The sequence below is a fragment of the Anabrus simplex genome, chromosome 5 (assembly GCF_040414725.1).
Source record: "Anabrus simplex isolate iqAnaSimp1 chromosome 5, ASM4041472v1, whole genome shotgun sequence".
In the NCBI taxonomy this organism is placed as follows: Eukaryota; Metazoa; Arthropoda; class Insecta; order Orthoptera; family Tettigoniidae; genus Anabrus; species Anabrus simplex.
Genome location: NC_090269.1, coordinates 227,448,004 through 227,470,527, shown reverse-complemented (window position 1 = coordinate 227,470,527; position 22,524 = coordinate 227,448,004). Strand labels below are relative to the sequence as shown.

General features: G+C 37.3%; 1 protein-coding gene and 2 non-coding genes across 5 annotated transcripts in view; all 3 read left to right on the top strand.

The window, feature by feature from the left end:
• Window positions 1–22,524, top strand: part of LOC136873924 (multiple PDZ domain protein) — a 2,156,217-nt gene that overhangs the window by 2,114,102 nt on the left and 19,591 nt on the right. For all 3 annotated transcript variants that reach the window (XM_067147286.2, XM_067147283.2, XM_067147285.2), the window contains 2 exons: window positions 18,466–18,860; window positions 20,903–21,058. In XM_067147286.2, the coding sequence (XP_067003387.2) occupies window positions 18,466–18,860; window positions 20,903–21,058 (551 nt within the window). The remainder of the gene's footprint in view (window positions 1–18,465; window positions 18,861–20,902; window positions 21,059–22,524) is intronic.
• On the top strand, window positions 3,546–3,622 carry TRNAL-CAA (transfer RNA leucine (anticodon CAA)). The gene has a single exon. It is a non-coding gene; the product is annotated as a tRNA-Leu (tRNA).
• Window positions 11,703–11,776, top strand: TRNAP-CGG (transfer RNA proline (anticodon CGG)). Its single transcript has one exon. It is a non-coding gene; the product is annotated as a tRNA-Pro (tRNA).

The following is a 22,524-nucleotide window of genomic DNA, read 5'->3' as shown; positions in this document are numbered from 1 at the left end:
ATGATACCTTTCCACTGGAATACAAGCTGCCGTAGTGGGTCTATAGTATAGTGTCTGACTCAAATTGAAGGTTCTGATCCCAGCTGGGTAGTCCATTTTTAAGCTCCCTGTGTGCATCATTGGTAGCGTGGGTCCATTTGCAGTACCTGATAGAGGTTGTTGCAGTTTTGAAGGATGACAAAAAGTCCATTTGATTCTCCGTGTCATACAATGTAGGCACATAAAATATATCTGTTGACATATTTGGCGTTTACTCAACAAAATTAATTAATAATAGGTCACCCAGTTAGAGTCCTAGTTTCTCAGATATCTAATAGAGAAAAATGGAACGTTGAAATTGATTCATAGGCAGCCTTTATGGTGTCAAATTAAAATGCCTGAACACATTACTCTTACCCTTTGGTAGACCACACTAAATAGCTGCATGGAGTTGTAGAACCATACTACTCCTGTCTGTCCTCTATATTATTTTAGTGTCATACTCTGTCAACAGAATTATTACATTTTCAATTTCACTTTCATTACAATTTGTTATGAACAGACTATGTACACCCAAACCTCTTTATGAATACACACACTCTGTATCATGCTGTAGTTACCTGTACACCGTGAAGCAACCAATACCTGTCCTTTTTATGATTAGTAGAACATGTTTCCTAGTTGTCTCAAACTTATCATATATAAACATTTAAGAATTTAAATAAAATAATATTATTAGACTGTTAAAACTTATGGTCCTTTTCGACCTCTCTCCTCTCTTTTTTAATTGCTGCAACACTCTCAGAAATTACAGGTAGGATTTTGTTGTGCAGTCATGGTCTTGTGGAAAGTTCTTCTACAAATGTTGTAAATACTGTGAATCTCAAACTTGTTGTGCAAATAAAATTGCTATGTTCTTTGCATGGGGATCTGATTAACACCACCTAGATTAGTCCAAAACAGATTATTATAGGGGACTTGGGTAATATGATTCTTTCAATAGTGTCATCAGCGTTATTATTAAATTCAGTCAGTGAAACATTGAAGCACTTTTACATTGCTTTTAGGAAACATTGAATGTAAATTTATTCGATAATTAAAATATGTTATTTTATTAGCTTCCTGAAGATTATCAAGGCTGTCACAAGGACAAAGGATAGCAAATAATATGGTTATGTGATGAATATTGAATTTTCACAACCACATTGTAATCAAAATCGACTTTCAATCTATTAGGTTATGTTATGTTACATATAATACGTGTTGAAGAGATGTTAAGTAAGGAACAAATATGTCCAACAGGACACCAGTGGGATCCAAACACACAACCTCTTTTTAATTGTAATAAATGTGTAATATTGTTCTTTTGATGAAATTTGTATTAGATAGTTTTGAATCAAAATCTCAAAAAACTATGATTACCGGTACCGCAGTTAAGTTGGTAAATTATCAACCTTTACCTCTCTTTTAAAATTTGTTCAGAGAGCATAAAAACTTACCATTTTGTAGCCGGTTTTTTAATGTATATAACACCCCCCCCCCCCCACGGTCCGCTGCTGTATATCCCACAAACTTGATACTGTTTGTTGTCTGTAATTTTTTTTTTCTTCCCCACACTTTTTTATACCCTTGCATAGCGATTCCAGAAACTTCTTCCATGAGTGGTATATCCTCTCCTTTGTAAAGAGTCAGCTAGCATGTGATAGATGGTTATTGGGTTGGTATTTAAAAAAAATATATAAAAAAAATAATGGTTTGTGCAAGTACAGTGGTGGGGTTTCTGGACTTAATTTTTATCATCCTGAAATTTAAACTTCCTGTTTATTATGACAATAAATTAAATCCAGGAATTCATTATTGTAGCTAAGGAGAAATGTAGCAGATTCAATGCAACATAATAATGTACCAGTAATTCTTTTTTAATCTGGCAACATTTGGCTCAAATCCTCTTCATATTCTAAATTCCCACTTAATAAGCTTTTTACATTTTTTATTGAAATAGAATGGAACTGGAAACTGTATTCAACCCATCCCAGTTATTTCTGGGGTTGCTGGAGCCATCTTGGCTCATTTTGGTTATAAGTTGGGGGTTTAGGACCGAATACCCTTCCTAATGCCATCTAATTTTTCAGGTAAAAATTCCACTGTAGGATCCACAGACATTCTGGGTGAAAAATCAGCAGCTAAGTCACTGAGCTAATCATACCCCCTGTATTCTCTCTCACCATTTTTAATTAATCCACTATTGCTCAAATTTCTATTTTCATTTTGGGTTTTTGTAGATTCATAAATCACTATACAGTAGTCTGTGTCAAATGGGAAGCATTTTGTCTTCTCGATTCTACTCAGAATTGCCCAACCAAGGTGCTGCAACTTTGTGGCATTATCCCACCCGCTCAGTGCATTGCACTCCATGGAAAATTTCATCACATCAAATATCTCTTGCACTGGGCCAAAATGTTTTTACTTCATAAAAATGACTGCAACTGAAACAACATCCCAATTGACACAGACTATACGTCCTTACCTTTGATTTGTTGCTTTCACTTTTCTATATCAAAACTAAGCAAATATTCTAAAACTCATATATTTTACAGTTTTGATGAAAGCATCCTGGATAGAAAGTGAATAAGACAAATATGAAAATTAAATATTTTATGTATAATATTGTATTATCCAACTCTACTCAATTCTTTTTAGAGGAACTTTCACTTGTTCCAAGTATCAACTACCCAGTGTCTAGTCCAGTGGTTAGCATGCTGGCCTTTGTCCAACGGGTCCAAATTCCAGCCTTAAATGGTTCATTCATCTGGCTCGGGGACAGGGTGTCATCAACATAAAATTCATCATAGGTAGGGCCGAATTGAAACCGACTTTCAACCTATTAGGTCATGTTACGTACATTCAGTACGTGTTGAAGAGATCTTAAGTACAGAACAAAAATGACCAACCGGACACCAGTGGGATCCGAACCCACAACCTCCCGATTTCGCGTCAGTTGCCCTACCAATTGAGCTATGGTGGCCTAGGCCATCTTTGTTCTGTTGGAAAGGATCTAAGCTACAGGTCTGGCACAGCTGCCATCACACTATAGAGTGCGTTTAAGTCGCCTGTTGAGGGCAAAGTCAATGAATACTGAATTTTCACAACCGCATTGTAATCGAAACCGACTTTCAACCTATTAGTTCGTGTTACGTACATTCATTACGTGTTGAAGAGATGTTAAGTACAGAACAAAAATGGCCAACCGGACACCAGTGGGATCCGAACCCACAACCTCTCGATTTCGCGTCGGTTGCTCTACCAATTGAGCTATGGTGGCCTAGGCCATCTTTGTTCTGTTGGAAAGGATCTAAGCTACAGATCTGGCACTACTGCCACCACACTGTAGAGTACGTAACACGACCTAATAGGTTGAAAGTTGGTTTCCATTACAATGCGGTCATGAAAATTCAATTTTCATTGACTTAGCCCTCAACGGGCGACTTAAACGCACTCTACAGTGTGATGGCAGTTGTGCCAGACCTGTAGCTTAGATCCTTTCCAACAGAACAAAGATAGCCTAGGCCACCATAGCTCAATTGGTAGAGCAACCGACTCAAAATTGGGAGGTCGTGGGTTTGGATCCCACTGGTATCCGGTTGGCCATTTTTGTTCTGTACTTAACATCTCTTCAACACGTACTGAATGTGCGTAACATGACCTAATAGGTTGAAAGTCAGTTTCCATTACAATGCGGTCGTGAAAATTCAATATTCATAGGTAGGGCCCTTTCCTCACAGACATTCGGGTCACCTATAGGTGTCAGTTCAAAAGACATGCACCAGACCTTTCTGAGGCCATACACAATAATAATAATTACCCAGAGATTAAAATTAGAACCACTGAACTATATTATTGTAGCGGCACTTGTGGGCATTAATAAAACAATAATAAAAGAAAACAAACATTTGGAACATTAAATCAAATTTAGAAACATTAAAACCATATCATAAAATCAAAATTAAACTCATCAATTAAACTCATAAATTAAACAGCGAAAGGAACCCTAAGAGGTTGTGGATCGAAGGACTTTTATGGCTGAAAATTTGACCAAAGAATAATTTAGTTAATACCTACTTACAGTAAATACATATTTACTGTATTATAAAAACATTAAAGAAAAGGAAATAAGGAACACTACCGGTAACATAAACACAAAAGAAATATGAATCCTGATGAAATGAAGTTGTATCAAAGAAAATTATAAGTTGAACATTTGAAGCGACCACCTTCACCAAAGAAATAAAAAGACAGGTCATAGGAAAACATTTTAAAATTAACCAAAACCAAAGTTTCCGAGGTCAAACTTAATGAAAGATTTATTTAACTTTCAAAACTGTTAGAAAAAGCTTGCCTCGTGCCAACGTGAAGATGGACGTAATACGTCTGTACACCATCATAAATGACAATTGATTTCTGATAGAAAAATTGATGAGTAAATTCCTGTGACAAATTAAAACTTGAAATAAAATTAAGTTACATTAAGAAATTTAAGACTTGCTTTCCCCCAGGAGAAGGCAGATCTCCCATGGAGCACAGAGCTGCTGGACAACACGTCTGCTCTACATGATGCTGAAGACAGAATTAAAATTTTAAATTTAATATAATTTTAAATGATCCAAAATTTACTTGAAGAAGGCCAAATATATAAACTCTCCCAGCACACGTCACAATTATATACCTAGAACTGCCAATTTGATTGTTTTGACTGCTATTGAAATTATATTTTCATTCTTAACTGGCATATCATCCTTCTCCTCCTTCCCTCTTATCCAGCTCCTGCTGGTTTACGGCATTTATGGCACTTATCCACCTTCCTCTCTTTCCAACATTCCTCTTCCATAATTTTGTACCAGTCCAGGTTTCTTCATGCACTCCTCTTTATCACATTGTTCCTCCTTGTTCTAGATCTCCCTCTCACTCTCTTTCCGTCGAATTTCATCTTGGTATTCTTTCCTCCTTCACCCTCTTTACAGGTCCAAACCATATTAGTTTACTCCTATCAATTCTCTCATTTAGGTTTTCCATTCCGACATTCCGACATTCTCACATCTTAGTTTCTCAGTCTGTCTTTCCTTGTCTTTCCTATCATACTTCTGAGGTATTTCATTTCTCTGGCTTGAATTTACTCCCCTCCCTACTTGTTATTTCCCAAGTCTCAATTGTATAGGTCAATATGGGTGCATAATACATTTTTGCACCTACATTATCTCTTTACACTTCCTTGATTCTTTCTTATTCCAGATAAGTTTCTTACACTCTGGTAGAATGCATTGGCCTGTTTGCTAATCTCCATGTCAAGCCTTGTATTCTGCATTAAGTCACACCCTAGGTATTTGAAAGTGTTCACAATGTCAAGGCTTTGACCACCAATTTTCATAAAGCCTTTCCCTTATCTTTCTCCTCTTGATATCACCATGGTCTTGCTTTTCTCTGCATTGATTTTTACACTATACTTTTAAAATTCCTTGTTCAATGCATCAAGTTGTTCTTGTACTTCTTTGCTGTTTGTTTCCTAGACCACAATATCATCTGCAAACAGTAATAACTTCACATCCTTATTAACATATTCTTCCTTTGTCTCCTTTACTGTTTCGTCCATAACTATGAGAAATAAGAGGTGACAGCACACTCTATGTCTTAGTCCAGTTTCATTTCTAAATCATTCTGTTCTTTTCAAACAGTCTGTACACTGCTGACACAGTTTGTACATTGCTTGTACCATTTCTATAGTTTGTGTGTAACTCGCATAGTTACTCATTATTGTTTCAGATATGTATTTCTAAGTTTAGAATATATAATTGTGGAATCTAACACAAAATGGGGGGCAAGTTAATTTATTTAGTCCAAAATGTAATATTATTCTTAGTTTATTAGAAACACAAATGCAAATTTTCACACACACAAAAAAAAAAAACTATCTTCTAAACAAACACTGATTTTGCTTCAAGTCCTTGAATCTAAGCTGAAACATAATTGCCACTCAGTATTATAAAAGCAAAACCACTGTAAGATTTCAGTAACTGCAAACTAAGCAATGAAGTATTACTGTTGATTCAGTTATTTTATATGTAGGAACAGTATACACAACCGTAGTTCACAAGTCGTATTTCTTCTTTGAGTATGAGACATACAAATGCATTTTGCACACACTAATTTGAATCCTTCTCTTTAGATGCAGGAACTACACTGACATGCCAAAAGTCACGGGATAGGAGAAGGTAATAGTCGATGTTGTCACTGTACTCTGGCACCTTGGATGTGCCCAGATCTGTATAAGGTGTGATCGGACATCTCGAGATTTAGAGTAAACACTGTCTGTGCTGGTCATGGCAAGGTGACTTGAATTATCACCTTTCAAACAGGACATGATAGTGGGGGCCTGATGGATGGAACATTCCATTGCTGAAACTGTGTGGAAATTTAACATTCTTTGAACAACAGTGTAGTGTGTATCGGGAATACCTCGTGGAAGGCATTACCACCCAGAGTGAATAGCGCAGTAGCCAACTATGGATACTTAATGATCGTAATTAGCAGTGTCTGTCTAGAATTGTCCGTGGTAACAGACAAGCCACACTGGCTCAAATCACATCCACATTCAATGCAGGAGGTACCAGATGCATGTCCAGCAGGTCAGTACAGTGTTCTTTAACATCGGTGGGATATAGGAGTAGAAGAGCTACCTGAATGACCTCGTTAATACAACACCAGGCACAGAGTCTCACCTGGGCACATGCCATTGCTAATTGGACCTTGGAGGACAGGTGACATGTAGCTTGGTCCAATTAGTCACTGTTCCAGTTGTTTCAAGCTGATGGTAGGGTTTGGATATGACATAGGCCTCATGAAGCCATGGATCCCAGTTGTCATCAACGCATCATATAGGCTGGCAGTTGCTGCACAATGGTGTGGAGTGTGTTCACATGGCATGGGCTGGATCCGCTGGTCCACTTAAACAGGTTGTTGACAATTGACTGCAATGTCGAACTGCTTGGTGACTACTTCATGGACTTTACACATTCCTACAACTATGAGATATTCCAACGGGATAATGCACAGTGTCATCTGGTCCAGGTTATCTGGAATAGTTTAGGGAGCATTCTGGAGAGTTTCAAAGACTGTTATAGCCATCTTGTTTGACTGATATGAACTTTATCGAGCATTTATGGGATGTGGTGAAGTCTATTCACACCCAAGACCCTGCAGCTACAAATAGCAGGAAATGGTAGGTAGCTATCAAAATGGCATGAGTTAGAATCTCTGGACAGGTATTTCTTCCACTTGTGGAATACCATGATGAGTTGTTGCACTTGGCTGAGCTAGAGGAGGGCCTACATGTTGCTAGACCCCTATCGCATTACTTTTGGCATGTCAGTGTACTTACCACAACATTAGTTACTTTCTTCAAGCAAAGAACCACACACTCACTATTTGCACTTACTGCAGCTAAAGTTTAACTCATTCTTACATTTCTTCATCTGGCATTGCTGCCTTCATTTATCTTCTTCTCCACGCTCTCCAAGCTGGGTTCTGTTCCCACTGACTTAGGTTTTGATCCCATGTACCTCATACAAAGCTCTTCTGCCAACTTCAGGATGTAATTTCAGTGGCTAATGTTCTTCCCCGTCACTTTCTCATAAATGATCCAGGAATTCATTGCTGCCAAGTCAAGGATATTGTGAAATATATGAACCGGCCACCTTCATGTACTAGATCGAACAGTAAATATTCTTCCCGTTTGATCAATCACATTGACATCGTATTTTGTATTGTTATAGAAACAGACTGTTTCATGTTTCCTTCTTGGGATTTGTTTCACTTTCAACTTCTGATTGCAGTATACTGTACACAAGGATGTTCTTATTCCATTTACCTTGATACACGTGAGAGAGTCGTCAGAAGGTTTCAGGAGAACTGAATCGTAGAGAGGAGATTTCATAGCTTTTACAGTATTAGAAATTTCTCTCCTTGATCATCTCATGGTCCCAATAAATTTTGTCCCATTATCTTTCAACTTCTTGCCAAGTTTCAGTGTTGTAAGAACGTTTTCTGTAGTCATGTTTCACCCGCCTTCCTTTGAAATGGCTCCATCAACTTCATTACTACATTCTCAGGACATGCTTCATCATTTGGTCTAAGCTAATCTTTTCCTAAGTAAGGTATCGTATTGCAAAAAACTTTGAGTCAACATCTACTACGAGTAACTAAAATTTAATCCCAAATTTATCTGGTTTGTTTGGCATGTATTTTAAGAATGGACATCTAGTTTTATTTGGGAAGAGCTGGAAGATTTTCATCTGGAATATAGGTCACCTGACAATGTGCAGTGAATTTGTTCGAGGCACATGATACCAGTGCCTTCAGTTGTTCTGATCTTGTTTTTCTTAAGTCTAAATGCAAAAATATTTGAATTTTGCAAAAAGTATTCCTCTCAGTAGTTTCACTGAAGAATGGTAGCCTCCACTTTCTAGACCATGGTTTCATCAAGTTCAGTGCTACTGGCTCCAAGAACACTAGGAGCATACACTAAGGCAATGAAGGCCTCCAGATTTTCTGAACTTACTGTTACAAATAAAACACAGTCTCTTTTATGATTCTAATTTATTTCAGTATGACCCAATAAATGCATATACACATATACACACACAGTTCTATTCAACCATGAATGTCCACACTCACTAATTGCTGTTTATTTACAAGCTTTTTACTCTTTACATACAGCAGGGAATTTTGGCTTATTGGAATTACCTGAGAGGGCTATAATCCTATTCGCAGGCTTGCCTTACTTTCACTTCTCTCAGTCCAGTCACCCCATTCAGCAGCTGCGTGCAAACAGCTAGGTTTGAACACAGGCTACTGACCACACAATACACGGTGACTGTTCCTTGGTTCAGCTCCAGAGACATTCCAGTAATTCACACAGTCAAACAACTAACTAGTGACAACTATACAGCAACTGCTCAATACTACTAACCAGCAGGGCAATACTCCTCACAACAACGTCCATTGGCATTGCACCAAGTACGCTCACGAAAGTTGCTCCAGTTGCTGACTACAGCAATCCTCAGTCCACAGGAGTACACACACTGAATACTCTATTTCGTAGCCGACAATACCCTGGTGGCAGCCAACAACAGTCTTCAGTCCAGCTACTCGCTTGACACTCTGACACAACAACAACTACTCCTCATTCAGATTCTGATGGGACAGCCAACATCACTGTTTCCCTCAGCCCAGCCACCAAACCCCAACACACAGATCCAACCCCGACTCCACCACAGAGTTCAACAGTAACTCTAACACTGATTGACTGTCTGTGGCCAGCCTCCTTTTTCTAGCTTGGGTGATGTGTACCAGAATATTTGTGATGTGGCATCTCCCAAAACCTCACAGGAAACCAGCCGAAGATAACAATACACAGAGAGGCCGGTCCCATCCTCCAGGCCGGCTGGGAGCTCCTTGGTTGTGTGACTCCCTAGTTCCTTCCAGGAAGTACTACAAGGCTGGAACATAACATTACATTACACAAATTATCCCCAAGAACACATTTCACCTCTGTTTCTCTGTATTGTTTTATGAGTTACAATATTGATTAATCAATAAAGAGACATCACACACTCGTTATGCTGTTGTCAGAAACATGTCTCTTTGAATATGGAGTAGGTCCTGGATTTTCTTTCAAGATATTATGGCAAGCAAACCTCCAAGTCTGCTACAGTCTACTCCATTATGCCATCAGTACCTAGTAATGTATTACCTGACTCTGAAAGGGTTTTATCTTGATTGATGCATCCCTTCTAATTCACAATGGGCTTCAGTTTCTACGGTTATAATAGAATAATTGAAAGCTCGTCCTTACTCAACCTATACGAGGCATCGTTACAGTTTGAATGTGGTACAAATGAAGGAAATTCACCAAAGTTGTTATGCTGATTGTCAACAACAACAACAACAACAACTTACATTTTGTCTGAAAAATCCAGTTTTCAGCATGATCTTAATCGCTGCTTTCCAAGTGATCACTTGATTGGCAGTGGTCTTTCTCTGCAGCTTTTTGTCCTAGGTCGTCTATATCTGGACCACACACTACATTATGTTCTGGAATATCATGCAGACTCAAAAACATTTCATTGTGGTCTACAAGACATGTTTACTCCAGTGTGATAAGCTGACGAATGACAACATTACCGGAGACACAGATGAAACAATGCTTGTACAGTTTGTAATGTATCAGAGTGCCATTGCTATGTTTTGGAATATTACTGTTGTTGATAGAATAATTATGAGTAGGTGTTGATATCTCTGCAAGAGTTGCAGACATGTATTATAATTTGTTATATTATGATGATTAATAGTGGTCAAAATGACTGCTACAGCAGTTGTGGATATACTTGTTACTATCGCCCTATACAATGATACAAAATTAATTATTTTTCTTATGGGCTAATGACCACTAATCAGGAACAATTATTGGTTGGGGAAATATATACAAATTCATAACTGCTTGAATTTTAAGAGGAAGGGAAGTCTACCAACCATACAAATATCTTAGAATTATAGGTCGAAAATAATATGGCAATGGATGAAAAAAATATGAATAAAACTGAATTTCACCCATACATAACATAGAGTAAACTGTCTTTGGCCTTTGCATATACAGTAGTAACATTAATTCACATTAATTGACTTCAGTTAAGTACTAGATCATAATTAAAGTACGAAGGCTTTCACAGCCGGTGTCAATATAAAAATCTTCTGAGCTATTATGCCGTGATCCACTCCTCTCGTTTCTCCCAGATGTTTCGACTACTGCTGTGGTAGTCATCTTCTGTGGCTTCGTGTCGATACGCTCTCCTGTATCCCACTGGCGACCAGCAGTAGTCGAAACGTCTGGGAGAAACGAGAGGAGTGGACCAAGGCATAATAGCCCGGAAGATTTTTATTATACTAGATCATAATATTTATCCCATTTATTTTATTATTTATCATATGGCTTTTAGTGCCGGGAGTATCTGAGGACATGTTCGGCTCGCCTGATATAGTCCTTGTAAGGCAGACCCTCCATTGAGAGTGGGCATTTATGGAAACTGCATGTACTGAAGGATAGTGTTGTGTGTGGTAAGTGAGTTGCAGAAATGTTGGAGACAGTACAAATACCCTGTCCCCGAGCCAGAGGGAAATAACCATTTATGGTTAAAATCTCTGACCCAACCAGGAATTGAAGCCGGGGCCCTCTGAACCTAAGACAACTATGCTGATCATTCAGCCAAATGAATATTGAATTTTCACGACCGCATTGTAATCGAAACAGACTTTCAACCTATTAGGTCATGTTACGTACATGTAGTACGTGTTGAAGAGATGTTACTTACAGAACAAAAATGGCCAACCAGACACCAGTGGGATCCGAACCCACAACCTCCCAATTTCACGTCGGCTGCTCTACCAATTGAGCTATGGTGGCCTAGGCCATCTTTGTTCTGTTCTCTTCAACACGTACTAAATGTACGTAATACGACCTAATAGGTTGAAAGTCTGTTTCGATTACAATGCGGTTGTGAAAATTCAATATTCATTGACTTGGCCCTCAACGGGCGATTTAAGCGCACTCTACAGTGTGATGGCTGTAGTGCCAGACCTGTAGCGTAGATCCTTTCCAAGAGAACAAAGATGGCCTAGGCCACCATAGCTCAACTGGTAGAGCAACCGACGCGGAATCGGGAGGTTGTGGGTTCGGATCCCACTGGTGTCTGGTTGGCCATTTTTGTTCTTTACTTAACATCTCTTCAACACGTACTAAATGTACGTAACACGACCTAATAGGTTGAAAGTCTGTTTCGATTCAGACAATGTTTAGCTATTCAGAACGATACACTGAAACTCAGTAAAACTGAAATAATAACAATAATAGATAAATAGAAATACACAGCATAATGAACAGCACCTGCATGTATAACACTTTCTGTTATTGGCAAAGCTCTTACAACAAGCCTAAAGGTTAGGAATTTTCTTTCTTAAGCAGCGTGTAATGTATATCTATTCTTATAAAAGTTATCATTTACATCTTAGAAAAGTAATGTCACTACTCATAAATTTGTAAAATTTTATAAAGTCTAGGAATGGTGAACCAGAAATTTACTACATATACAGGGTGGTCAGAAACAATGTGAACAGAGTAGATGAGCATTTTGAGGGTTTGGTCATATTGATAAATAATTTGAAATAACAATTTGATATCTCATGCCGTTGTCATTTTATCAGCTGCTGAAGTTAGCCAATCAGATCACTTTGTGGCCAAATTCAAATGTTTTTTTTCTATTTGCTTTACGTCACACCGACACAGATAGGTCTTATGGCGACAATGGGACAGAAAAGGCCTAGGAATGGGAAGGAAGTGGCCATGGCCTTAATTAAGGTACAGCCCCAGCATTTGCCTGGTGTGAAAATGGAAAACCACGGTAAACCATCTTTAGGGCTGCTGACAGTGGGGGTCGAACCCACTATCTCCCGGATGCGAGTTCACAGCTGCACGCTCCCAACCGCACAGCCAACTCGCCCGGTCAAATGGGGTTTCCAAGGCAGTGTTGTCAAATCTATATCTGGCTTATTATCGGCTTGAGAGCCATGCTGAAAAATCAGCGTCAAACACAAACACACCATGGGTTTTATCTGGTGTCACTGTAGCATACTTGCTACAGTGCAATCCTATTGGCTCGGAGGTCTGTGTTCAAATCCCTACCCCGGTGGAGTTTTTTCTTCCATTGGTGATCTCAAGCCAGTCTTGAGCCATTTGCAGATTTAGCAACACCGGCTTGCGAAGCGATCTGATTGACTTACTTAAGCAGCCGACAAATTGATAATGGCATGAGATATCAAATTCTTTTTTTTTTTTCAAATTACTTATCAGTATGACAAACCCTCTAATGCTCATATGCCTGGTTCACATTGTTTCCAACCATCTTGCATAAATAGTAACACAACATGTATGAACTTGTGTACAGAATGAGTACTGATAGATCTAGGATTTGTTAGCAATACTGAAACGCTGCCTCAACTGGAACATGGTCATTCTGTGAAGAAGTGGAAGTTACTTATATAAAAAGTAATAAAGATGTTAACAAGTTTGGCACTGTAGTACAGTGTGGACTGTGGCCTTATAATGTACATACTGTACATCACCCTTTCAGATTTCAACAAGTTTGAGACTCACTATGTTGCTTTGATCCATATTCTATTTTAACTGCACCACTAGGAATGTGCGTAGTACTAACTGAATGCAGCATGGCACATGGAGTAATGAAAAATCAGTGTTTTGAATGATGCATTCTTCTGAATGTGTATGTATGTGATGTATTTTACACTATTTGCTGAAGCATGTTTTTAACATTGCAGTAGTAAGCAGTGCTGATATTATTAATATTATTTCAAATTGAGCTTTGATTATATAATATTTTTCATAAAGCATGAATTTTAACTTTAATTAATTTCTGGTGGTACTTTATTTATTTTAGCAGTGACACATTTATGTGAAGAAGTGAATTGTGATGGGTTATCAGGTTCTTTAAAACTAAAATCGCTACTCAGAGAGGTAGCATGCTTATATTGTCATCTAAATTTATTAACTACTATTCATGGAGTTTTAGAAGTGCACTTGCATTTGACTTTTCCATTTCACACAGTTTGTGCTACTAAATGTAGCCAAACACACAGCTTTCCGGTTCATCAAACTCTTGTTGTCCAATATACCCTCTGACAGCGCAGTGTTGCCCCTATAGTAGTTCACAACTTAACTTTCACACCGCCCTGAACTCTACGTAGTTATCTGACTCACCGACGTACTCCTGAATGACTTGTGACTGACTCCTGTGACTCCTAGCTTTACTTTTTAAACAGGACAGCATAAAATTCTTCTAGTTTCTACTTCTAGATCATTGTGGGCACCTTCTGTGTTATTAGCCAGTTTCCAGCATCTTCTAAGAAGCTCAGCCAACAGTTTGCCAGGGCTATTGCTTTCCTTGCTACTGCCCTGGCCATATTGTGACTACTCTGCTGGCCGCCACATATTCTTGACCTTCGTTGTAACAGTATAGTGGAAAGAAGAGGACCATAAGTTTAATCCTAGCTTTAAATTTTTGAAGAATATTTGTTGTATAAACATTGATATAAATGGGATCATACTATTAAGCATATATGCAATAAAGGATTTTTATTTAGGTTTAGAAATACGGTATTTGTATTTCTTACGACATCATAGATCAATAACAAATACATTGTTGTTGAAAATGCTAAGAAATTGAAATATTTTTTAACCAAGCTGAAAGAAAACTGGGAACTGAAATGAGGAAAATGGCTTCCCAACATTTTACATATGAAAACTTTTAACCAAAGAAATTGGTTATGGCAGTGAGAATCGTATAGCTTTAAGCTTCCATTTGGGAGATCGAACCCCATAATCGGCAGCACTGAAGATGGTTTACCTTGGTTCCTATTTGTACAACCAGGCGTTAACAAAGGCCACAGCTGCTGTCTTCCCAGTCCTTGCCTTCTTCTAGCTCATTTTCATCAAAAACATGTACAAATTAGTACAACTCGACTCTCCTTTCCACTTACTTTTTGTAACTAATAACTTGACCGAGTGAGTTGACCATGTGGTTAGGGTTGCACAACTGTGAGCTTGCATTTGGGAAATAGTGGGTTTGAATCCCACTGTTAGCAACCCAAAAGATGGTTTCCTGTGGTTTCCCATTTTCACATCAGGCAATACTTGGGTTGAACCTTAATTAAGGCAACGGCCACTATGTTCCCGTCCTTCTGTCCCCGAAAACCTTTGTGTTAGTGTAATGTTAAACAAGAAGCCAAACAAAACAACAAAAAACAAAGAAAATCACATAATAATGATGTCTACTTTTGATTTAGGTTAACATAGTTCTGAGGTTAATTTCTTCTTCTTACAAGTTTGCTAATGACAGTATACAACCTTTCCTGAATGCAAATATACTACTTGAAAATTTCATTGATAACTGCTAGTAATGTTTCTGTAAGTCTGTTTTGCAAATGAAGAACAGAATATCTGTTAAGATGGAAATTTCTTCAAGAAAGTTAGTACTATTTTCACTAAAAATACCTAGTGCTCTTTTATTTTGTAAAAATCCTCCATTTATGACTGAATGATAAATGTGCCTTTGCAAATCTTAAATTACCATGATATGGAGGAGGTAGAATACATTCAGGTATGCATTTCAAATATAGCACTGTAGTGATACCATAGTATCAATTTTATGTGAAAGCATGTGTGGAATGTAACTGGATGGAATATCTGCAGTTTTAATACATGCTTGGAATTCAGAGTTTTAATGTTACAATTTCAGTAATTAAATATATGCCATAATTGAAGTTCTGTAGGGCTATTTTACCTTGTCTAATGTCCGGCATCATGGCTAAATGGTAAACTGCTGGCCTTAGGTCGCAGGGGTCCCGGGTTCGATTCCTGGCAGGGTTGGGAATTTTAACCATAATTGGTTAATTTCGCTGGCACGGGGGCTGGGTGTATGTGTTGTCTTCATCATCATTTCATCCTCATCATGATGCGCAGGTCGCCTACGGGAGTCAAATCAAAATACCTACATCTGGCGAGCCGAACTTGTCTTCACAGTTTGACAGTTTGTTCACATTGAAAAATGGTTTTGTGCAAGTAATGATATGCCATAAAAATAGAACTGTGTTTTTGAAAGCATCTGAAAAGAGAAAGGCCATGATAATATAAAGCTAACTGAATAGTTTTGCCTTCATGGTTTTTATTTCAGTTCCAGTGCAAGATATTACAGTCAGTTAATATTGTTTTGAAATATTTTCAATATAAATCCATTGACATTCAGACAGCTACCACAATGTTAAAATAGGTTCAGTATAGTATGTCAGGATTGAGACAAATTTCACGATGCTGTTTTAAAGGCAATGAAGGAAATTGCAAATTTCTGGAAAATAGGTCCAGTTTTCAAAGAAACAAATCACATCATAAGGTTGACTGATGAGTTGGCAATTGATTAAAGAATTCAAAACTGTTTAATGGTTAAAAATACCGGCCGAGTTGGCCATGCGGTAGAGTTTCGCAGCTATGAGCTTGCATCCGGGAGATAGTGGGTTCGAATCTCACTGTCGGCAGCTCTGAAGATGGTTCTCCGTGGTTTCCCATTTTCACACCAGGCAAATGCTGGGGCTGTAACTTAATTAAGGCCACAGCCACTTCCTTCCCACTCTTAGGCCTTCCCTATCCCATGTCACCGTAAGACCTATCTGTGTTGGTGTGACATAAAGCAAATAGAAAAAAAATTTAAATAATCCAACAGATTTCAGTGTGTTATGAAACCATGAAAGATATATCAACAAAAAAACTTCTACTGCAGCCAAGAGAACTCATCAGTTTAGAAGGAAGAATTAAAAAAAAAACTTTGCGAATATTATCCAAAACCAATTTACCTCCTCCTTTTCTGGACAGATTAGAAGTTTCCGATCTATAATGTTGAAAAAAAATTGTGACTTTTCAACTATAAAAGAACTGGCCAAATTTCTGATAGAAAACTCAGTCATTGCTAGTAGTGTCCCTGATTTGTGCACAAAGCTGCAACATGACCGGTCACAACAGCATCTACTGAGCAATCTTTCAGGAAACTAAATATTTATAAATATATAAATTTATAAATATAAGTTCATTGGCTTTACTCTCCATTGAAAGTATTGAAGCCAATGATATTAATGTGGAAAGTGTGGTAAACGAGTTTCTGTCAAAGAAACAGACACTTTGAAAAATTATGATGCATGCCACTTCTGGTGAGTTTCAATTATTATGCGACTCCAGTCTGTAGAATGCAGTTATAGGGAACTCCATTCTCACACTTTGTCAGAATTTGATGATAGGGGCCCAAAATATTATTTGAGAAGGGGCATCATATCTACGTTTCATCACTGGATTTTAACCAAAATTTATCCACTGAGACCTGCAAATACTATATTGTCAATGGGACATGGCTTTGAGAGATATGTCATCATCATCATCATCATCATAGCATTTCATCATGATGAACTCAAATAAATAACATAACATTGTGGATTTCTAGTTTTTCTTCATCTTGACTTTTTACTTCTCAAAACACATGTGTGATTGTTGTAGAGTAGATTTTTATAAACAGTTTTTTATGCTATTTTCTTGTGAAGTGAATGTGCTTCTTGTGTCCTTTCTTATTTATTTATTTTTATTTTTTAAGGTAAGTTTATGCTCTTCATTAGCAATTTTTATGACTCTGAGCCTCTTCTCTTTCCTCTGGTCATATATTTTTAATGTGCCTGCTCAATAATAAATGGTTTCTTAATATTATCTGCATGTTCAATCTCTCTTCTGTACTAAATTAAAATTGTTCATTTGCAATATCTGTATATGTAACAGTATGATTGATTTAATGTTGCCTGATATTTCATTTTTCTTCATGCACTAAGTCTGCTGTAAGCTTTGTTGTATTTGGGAACTAATGTATGTGTTTCTGTCTTGCTGTGCCATCACGGTGTGCTGGTGGATTGGCATAATGTGCATGGCCATGTGAGTACCCTATACCCTTAACATTACATCCTCTTACAACTCTTCCTCCGCTCTCAAGAGCAAAATAGTGCCTGCAGCACTGGCTTTCTAAATCTCAATCCAGTTAAAAGTAGGCAAGTTCTGTATAAAGCCAGCTAAACTCACTGCACATGGTGCATCACTTTTCATTTCATCTAATCTAGACCATGAAGTTTTCTTTAATGTTAATTGAATCTCTGAATAGTTACGTGTGCACCCTGTGAAACTCAAAAGTTAAAGGTGATTTACATTCGTATAAATTACTGTGTTTAATTTACAAGTTGTAAATCAAAGTTTGTTTTCTCCAGAACTGTGAAAATAATTATGAAATGTGAGATTTCACTTTTTGATTGGCATTCAGACTGTTCTCAGAAAATATAATTAATATTTGGACAGTGTTTTAATGAATGCTGTAGAAATTGTACTTGAATTTCAGTTGTAGTTTAACTTCAATAATAGAATTCCTTGATTGGATTCTCGTTCATAAAATGTTTGCTATACATTATACCATGCATTCAGAATGTTACTGAAATTTGATATGTTTTGTTTCAAATTGTTAATTGTCAGTTCTTATGGAAAACATTATGGGATCCTCCTGTGGCTCACCTTATCTCTCATAACTTGGTTTTATTGGTTAGTACCAGTAAGATGTGTTGCACACTAATGTATAGATTTTGAAAAAGGAATTATTTTGTTTCATGGTCTACACTAGATGGATAGGTAATGCTTATTTTTTAAAATTCACCTTATAAATTCCTATCTTAAAATGACATCTCATAAATCCCTTATGCAACTAGTGTGTATTGTAAACTAAATAATGTATTATTTTACAGGGTTACTTCCAAAACCATTAATTTCATCTCTGAAACCACTAAAATCATCGCCACCTAACACCATTCAATTGATGTCTCCTGATGTGATTCCAAATGCTGTGTCTCCAATAATGGATACTCTGTCTCCTGCATTGGGAATTGCTAAATTGCCCGGGACTCCTTCTGGACCACCTCTCTCGACCACTCCTGGTCATGCCTCTCCGAGCATTTCACCTTCCTCTACATTGCGGTTATCTCCATCACCGTCGGGGAAACATCATATAACAACTCCAGAGGAACCACCAGTAGATCCCACAACATGCGAGATAACTCCGGGCAAGGAGACAACTGTGGAGATCAACAAAGATAAAATGGGGCTTGGTCTTAGCATCGTTGGTGGATCAGACACTTTGCTGGTAAGATTAAATGATAATCAAATGAATGCTCAAAATAGGTTGCTAGAAACTTCCAAGATATTATAGGGTATACTGATATTTTGCTGCCCTGGAAAAAGACTGCCACAACTTTACAAAGGAAATTTAATATGTCCTATTCAATACAAACACATCTCCAACATTAGATAGAGTAATAATGGAGTCCTCCTATTCAATACATACACATCTCCATTATTAGCTGGTGTAATAATAGTCACTATTATCTTAAAATCACTATTATTACTCCATTTAATGATGGAGATGTGTATGTACTGAATAGGAGGACATATTAAATTTCCTTTGTAAAGTGAAAGCTGTCAATATGGAATGATTCTAATATCTTGTAAAAACTGCCACAAGTCAAAAACATTTTCTTTTTCAGGAGAATCTCTGAAAGGTTTCAAGGAATGTGAAAAATAGTCAGTAATATTTTAGGATAATGATACTAGTATATGATGGTCATCTGACATTCAGTATTTCATTGGCACAATGTGTTATGAACATATTGTGATAGAAGTTTGTAAATTAAGTCATGCTTACGGCAGTTTTCTGTTAAGTGGTTGTGGGAATACCAACACTTATGGCCATAGTGTTAATCAACAATTTAACTGAATTTGTATTTTAATCAACTTTTCCACAGCTCTATACCATGTTCTTGCACACAGAATAATGCTTACAAATACCTTTTACTACTGGATTAGCTACAGCTGCAGTGTTAATATTTTTCTAATAACACTGATTCTACTTACTTTATATGAAAATAAAGAACTGACTAACAGATGTAGTAGGCCTTACAATAAAGAGACCTGTGAATTTTCTTCCTTAGCTAAGTCCCTTTTAATGTAGATCTGGGCCAGTTTTACAGCTGGATGCCCTTCCTTAATAAACATAAACCATTTGTATATATGTATGTAATGCTAGTACCACACTGAGTTACACGACAGAAACTTGCTTAGTGATTTAAATTCTTCTTATACAGGCTATGGCATCATGTAAGCACATGTTAATAGAGTACACAGAAAAGAAAGACATGGGTCCAAATTTTCACCTGTAGCCTTCGTCAGTAGAGGGTAGAATAAGAACGGTGATATTGACTGTTGACAAGTTGTGAGGTAAAGGGAGAGGGGGGAGATAAGGAATACAAGAGAACAGAAAAATTGAGCAGTTATCTAATGTTAAGGCCAGGTGTTTCCTTAGACTTGAGCACCAGTAGATGTTCAACTCTGGGATCTCCAAGGGCAAGAGGGTGGGAGTTTAAGGAGTTTAAATGTGAAGCGATTACCAAATGTTGTTTTATTTCTTTTGTATACTCTATTCAAGTATGCTTACACGGTAAGTTGCTGCTCTCTATATGGTTCCTATATATACATATTTCATAAATCACACCCCTGGAAGAAGACTGCCACAAGTCAAAAAAGTTTGATTTTGAGTTATTGGCAGTCTCCTTGATGGAGAATGCATTTCTTTGCTCTTCAGACCACCTTGCACCACGTCGTTTTCTGATCTCCTGAAGATCCTTTAGCCCGTGTACCCAGGTCCTGAACTTACTTCTCTCTTGAACCAGTGTCTCGGAGACACCAACCAGATCCTCCTTTCTTGTTGTTGTTGTTGTTGTTGTTGTTGTTATTATTATTTTAAACCACAAAATGAGATGCTGCTGAAGTGGAATGTCATTGTCTGTTGTTTGAGTCATGCAAGGAAAACTGTCACAATATGTAATATACTAGAAAAGAGAAAGCATTACAATGTCATATAGAATGCTGCAAGGGAGCTTAGATTTGAATGGAAATGACGTGATGTTGATCAAAACTTCATTTCAAATTAAATCATAAGTTATATTCAAAACTAGAACATTTATTCCAAAGGTTGTAAAATTAACAAATTATGATGTCAAGAATTGACTGTACTAAATAAATCTTTGGTTTTGACTATTTCGATGAGTGTAAGGTGTAATGTCGTTGAATTCATGTCCAGTTTTCCAGCACTTGCAGGTCCTAAATTATTTTCTTTTCTTTTTTTAACAGGGAGTGATTATTATACATGAAGTGTATCCTGATGGTGCTGCTGCAAAAGATGGCAGACTCAAACCTGGAGATCAGATCCTAAAAGTCAATTCTGAAGATTTCCGTAATATTACACACACAAAGGCCCTAGCTGCATTACGCCAGACACCTGCAAAGGTAAAGTGAACACCATAAAAGGCATTCTTCTTCTTTTATTAGCAGCTACCTGTAGTACCCGATGCTGTGTGGGTACTTTCTTGAATGTTTACTTATATGATTTGTATTACCTAAATTTTATTTATTTATGTGTGGAATGAATTTTTGTAGTTTTAAGAATTATTGTCATGTGTTTAATTGTAAGTTTTAGATTAGTATGTTTTGCATTAAAATTGTCCTTGTGGCAGCTCAGACAACTTCTCGCAATAATGGGTTGCCGCAATTGACAAAGTATAGTGTATCAGAATGCAAACATTTTTACCTTACAGAAATATAGTGGTTTTGTGGTTTTTAAATTATGGAGGTCTGAACAAGTGGGATCTCCATGATGTTTACAGATCCACGTATGGTGGTTGTAACTATACTTTCAATGCTGTTTTGTGGTTCTGCGAAACTATCTTCTTTTAGCTTGGCATCTAACAAACTCAGAATTACTTATTTTAAATGGAAAGAGCACTTCCTTCTTTGTCTAACCCTATGATGAAGTTTGTCCTTAACACTAGCTTTATATCCAATGGGGATATGAGTGCCTTTCTGGGATCCTGAAGTGTAATGTGTTTCACAGTACTTTGCTCAGGGATGATTTCAGTGCTCTCTTCCCGTTCTTGTAGAATGTAGCATTTTTCTTTTATGCAAGTGTCCCGCAAGGAATTAAAATAGCTCAATGTTTAGATTTTCACATATTTGCCAAAAATATTGTTTTTAGTTAACTCAATTAAGCCTGAAGTAAGGAGGCTTGGGAAGTTTCAGTGTGCAGCAAAACTGATTTTGAACTTACATTAGAGGAGTCAACAAACAATTATTAGTCACTGGAATCAAAGTAGATTCCTAATCCAGTTATGAATTATTTAATATTAGTCCTAAAACATATATTTAAATGACTTAAGAGGTGAGAAACTAGGCAGATAGTTGATCACATATTAAGATAATAAATTGATTTAGTTTTTTTTTTTGTCTTTCCTAACACATTTGTCATTTTAAAAAAAGTTCAAATAATTTGGTAGTTCATGCCAAACTATGCACTGTCTGTTAGGTCATCAGCCCATAGGCTGTTTGGATCCTCAGATAGCACCACCAAAGGTTATGCAGTTATGGGGAAACTGCAAAGGCCATTGGCAGCGCCAAGATGAGTCATACTAGGCAACATGAGGAGTGAGGTAGTTTTCCATTGCTTTCCTCACTGGGCGAGAAAGTGCTACTTTAGCACGACTGATCCTATGAGCAACACCTTGTATAACAACCATTTACACTAGTTGTGCTCTGAATGTCATTACTCGACACCATCCATACCCCAGCAGCTTCCAAATTCTCACAGCCATGGATGAGATTGAGATTTCGGTGGAACCTACATTTTGCTCTGACGTGTGCCAAGAGAAAGATGCAAAAGTACTGCTGCCATCAAGAAATGGCAACAAGCGGGTAGCAAA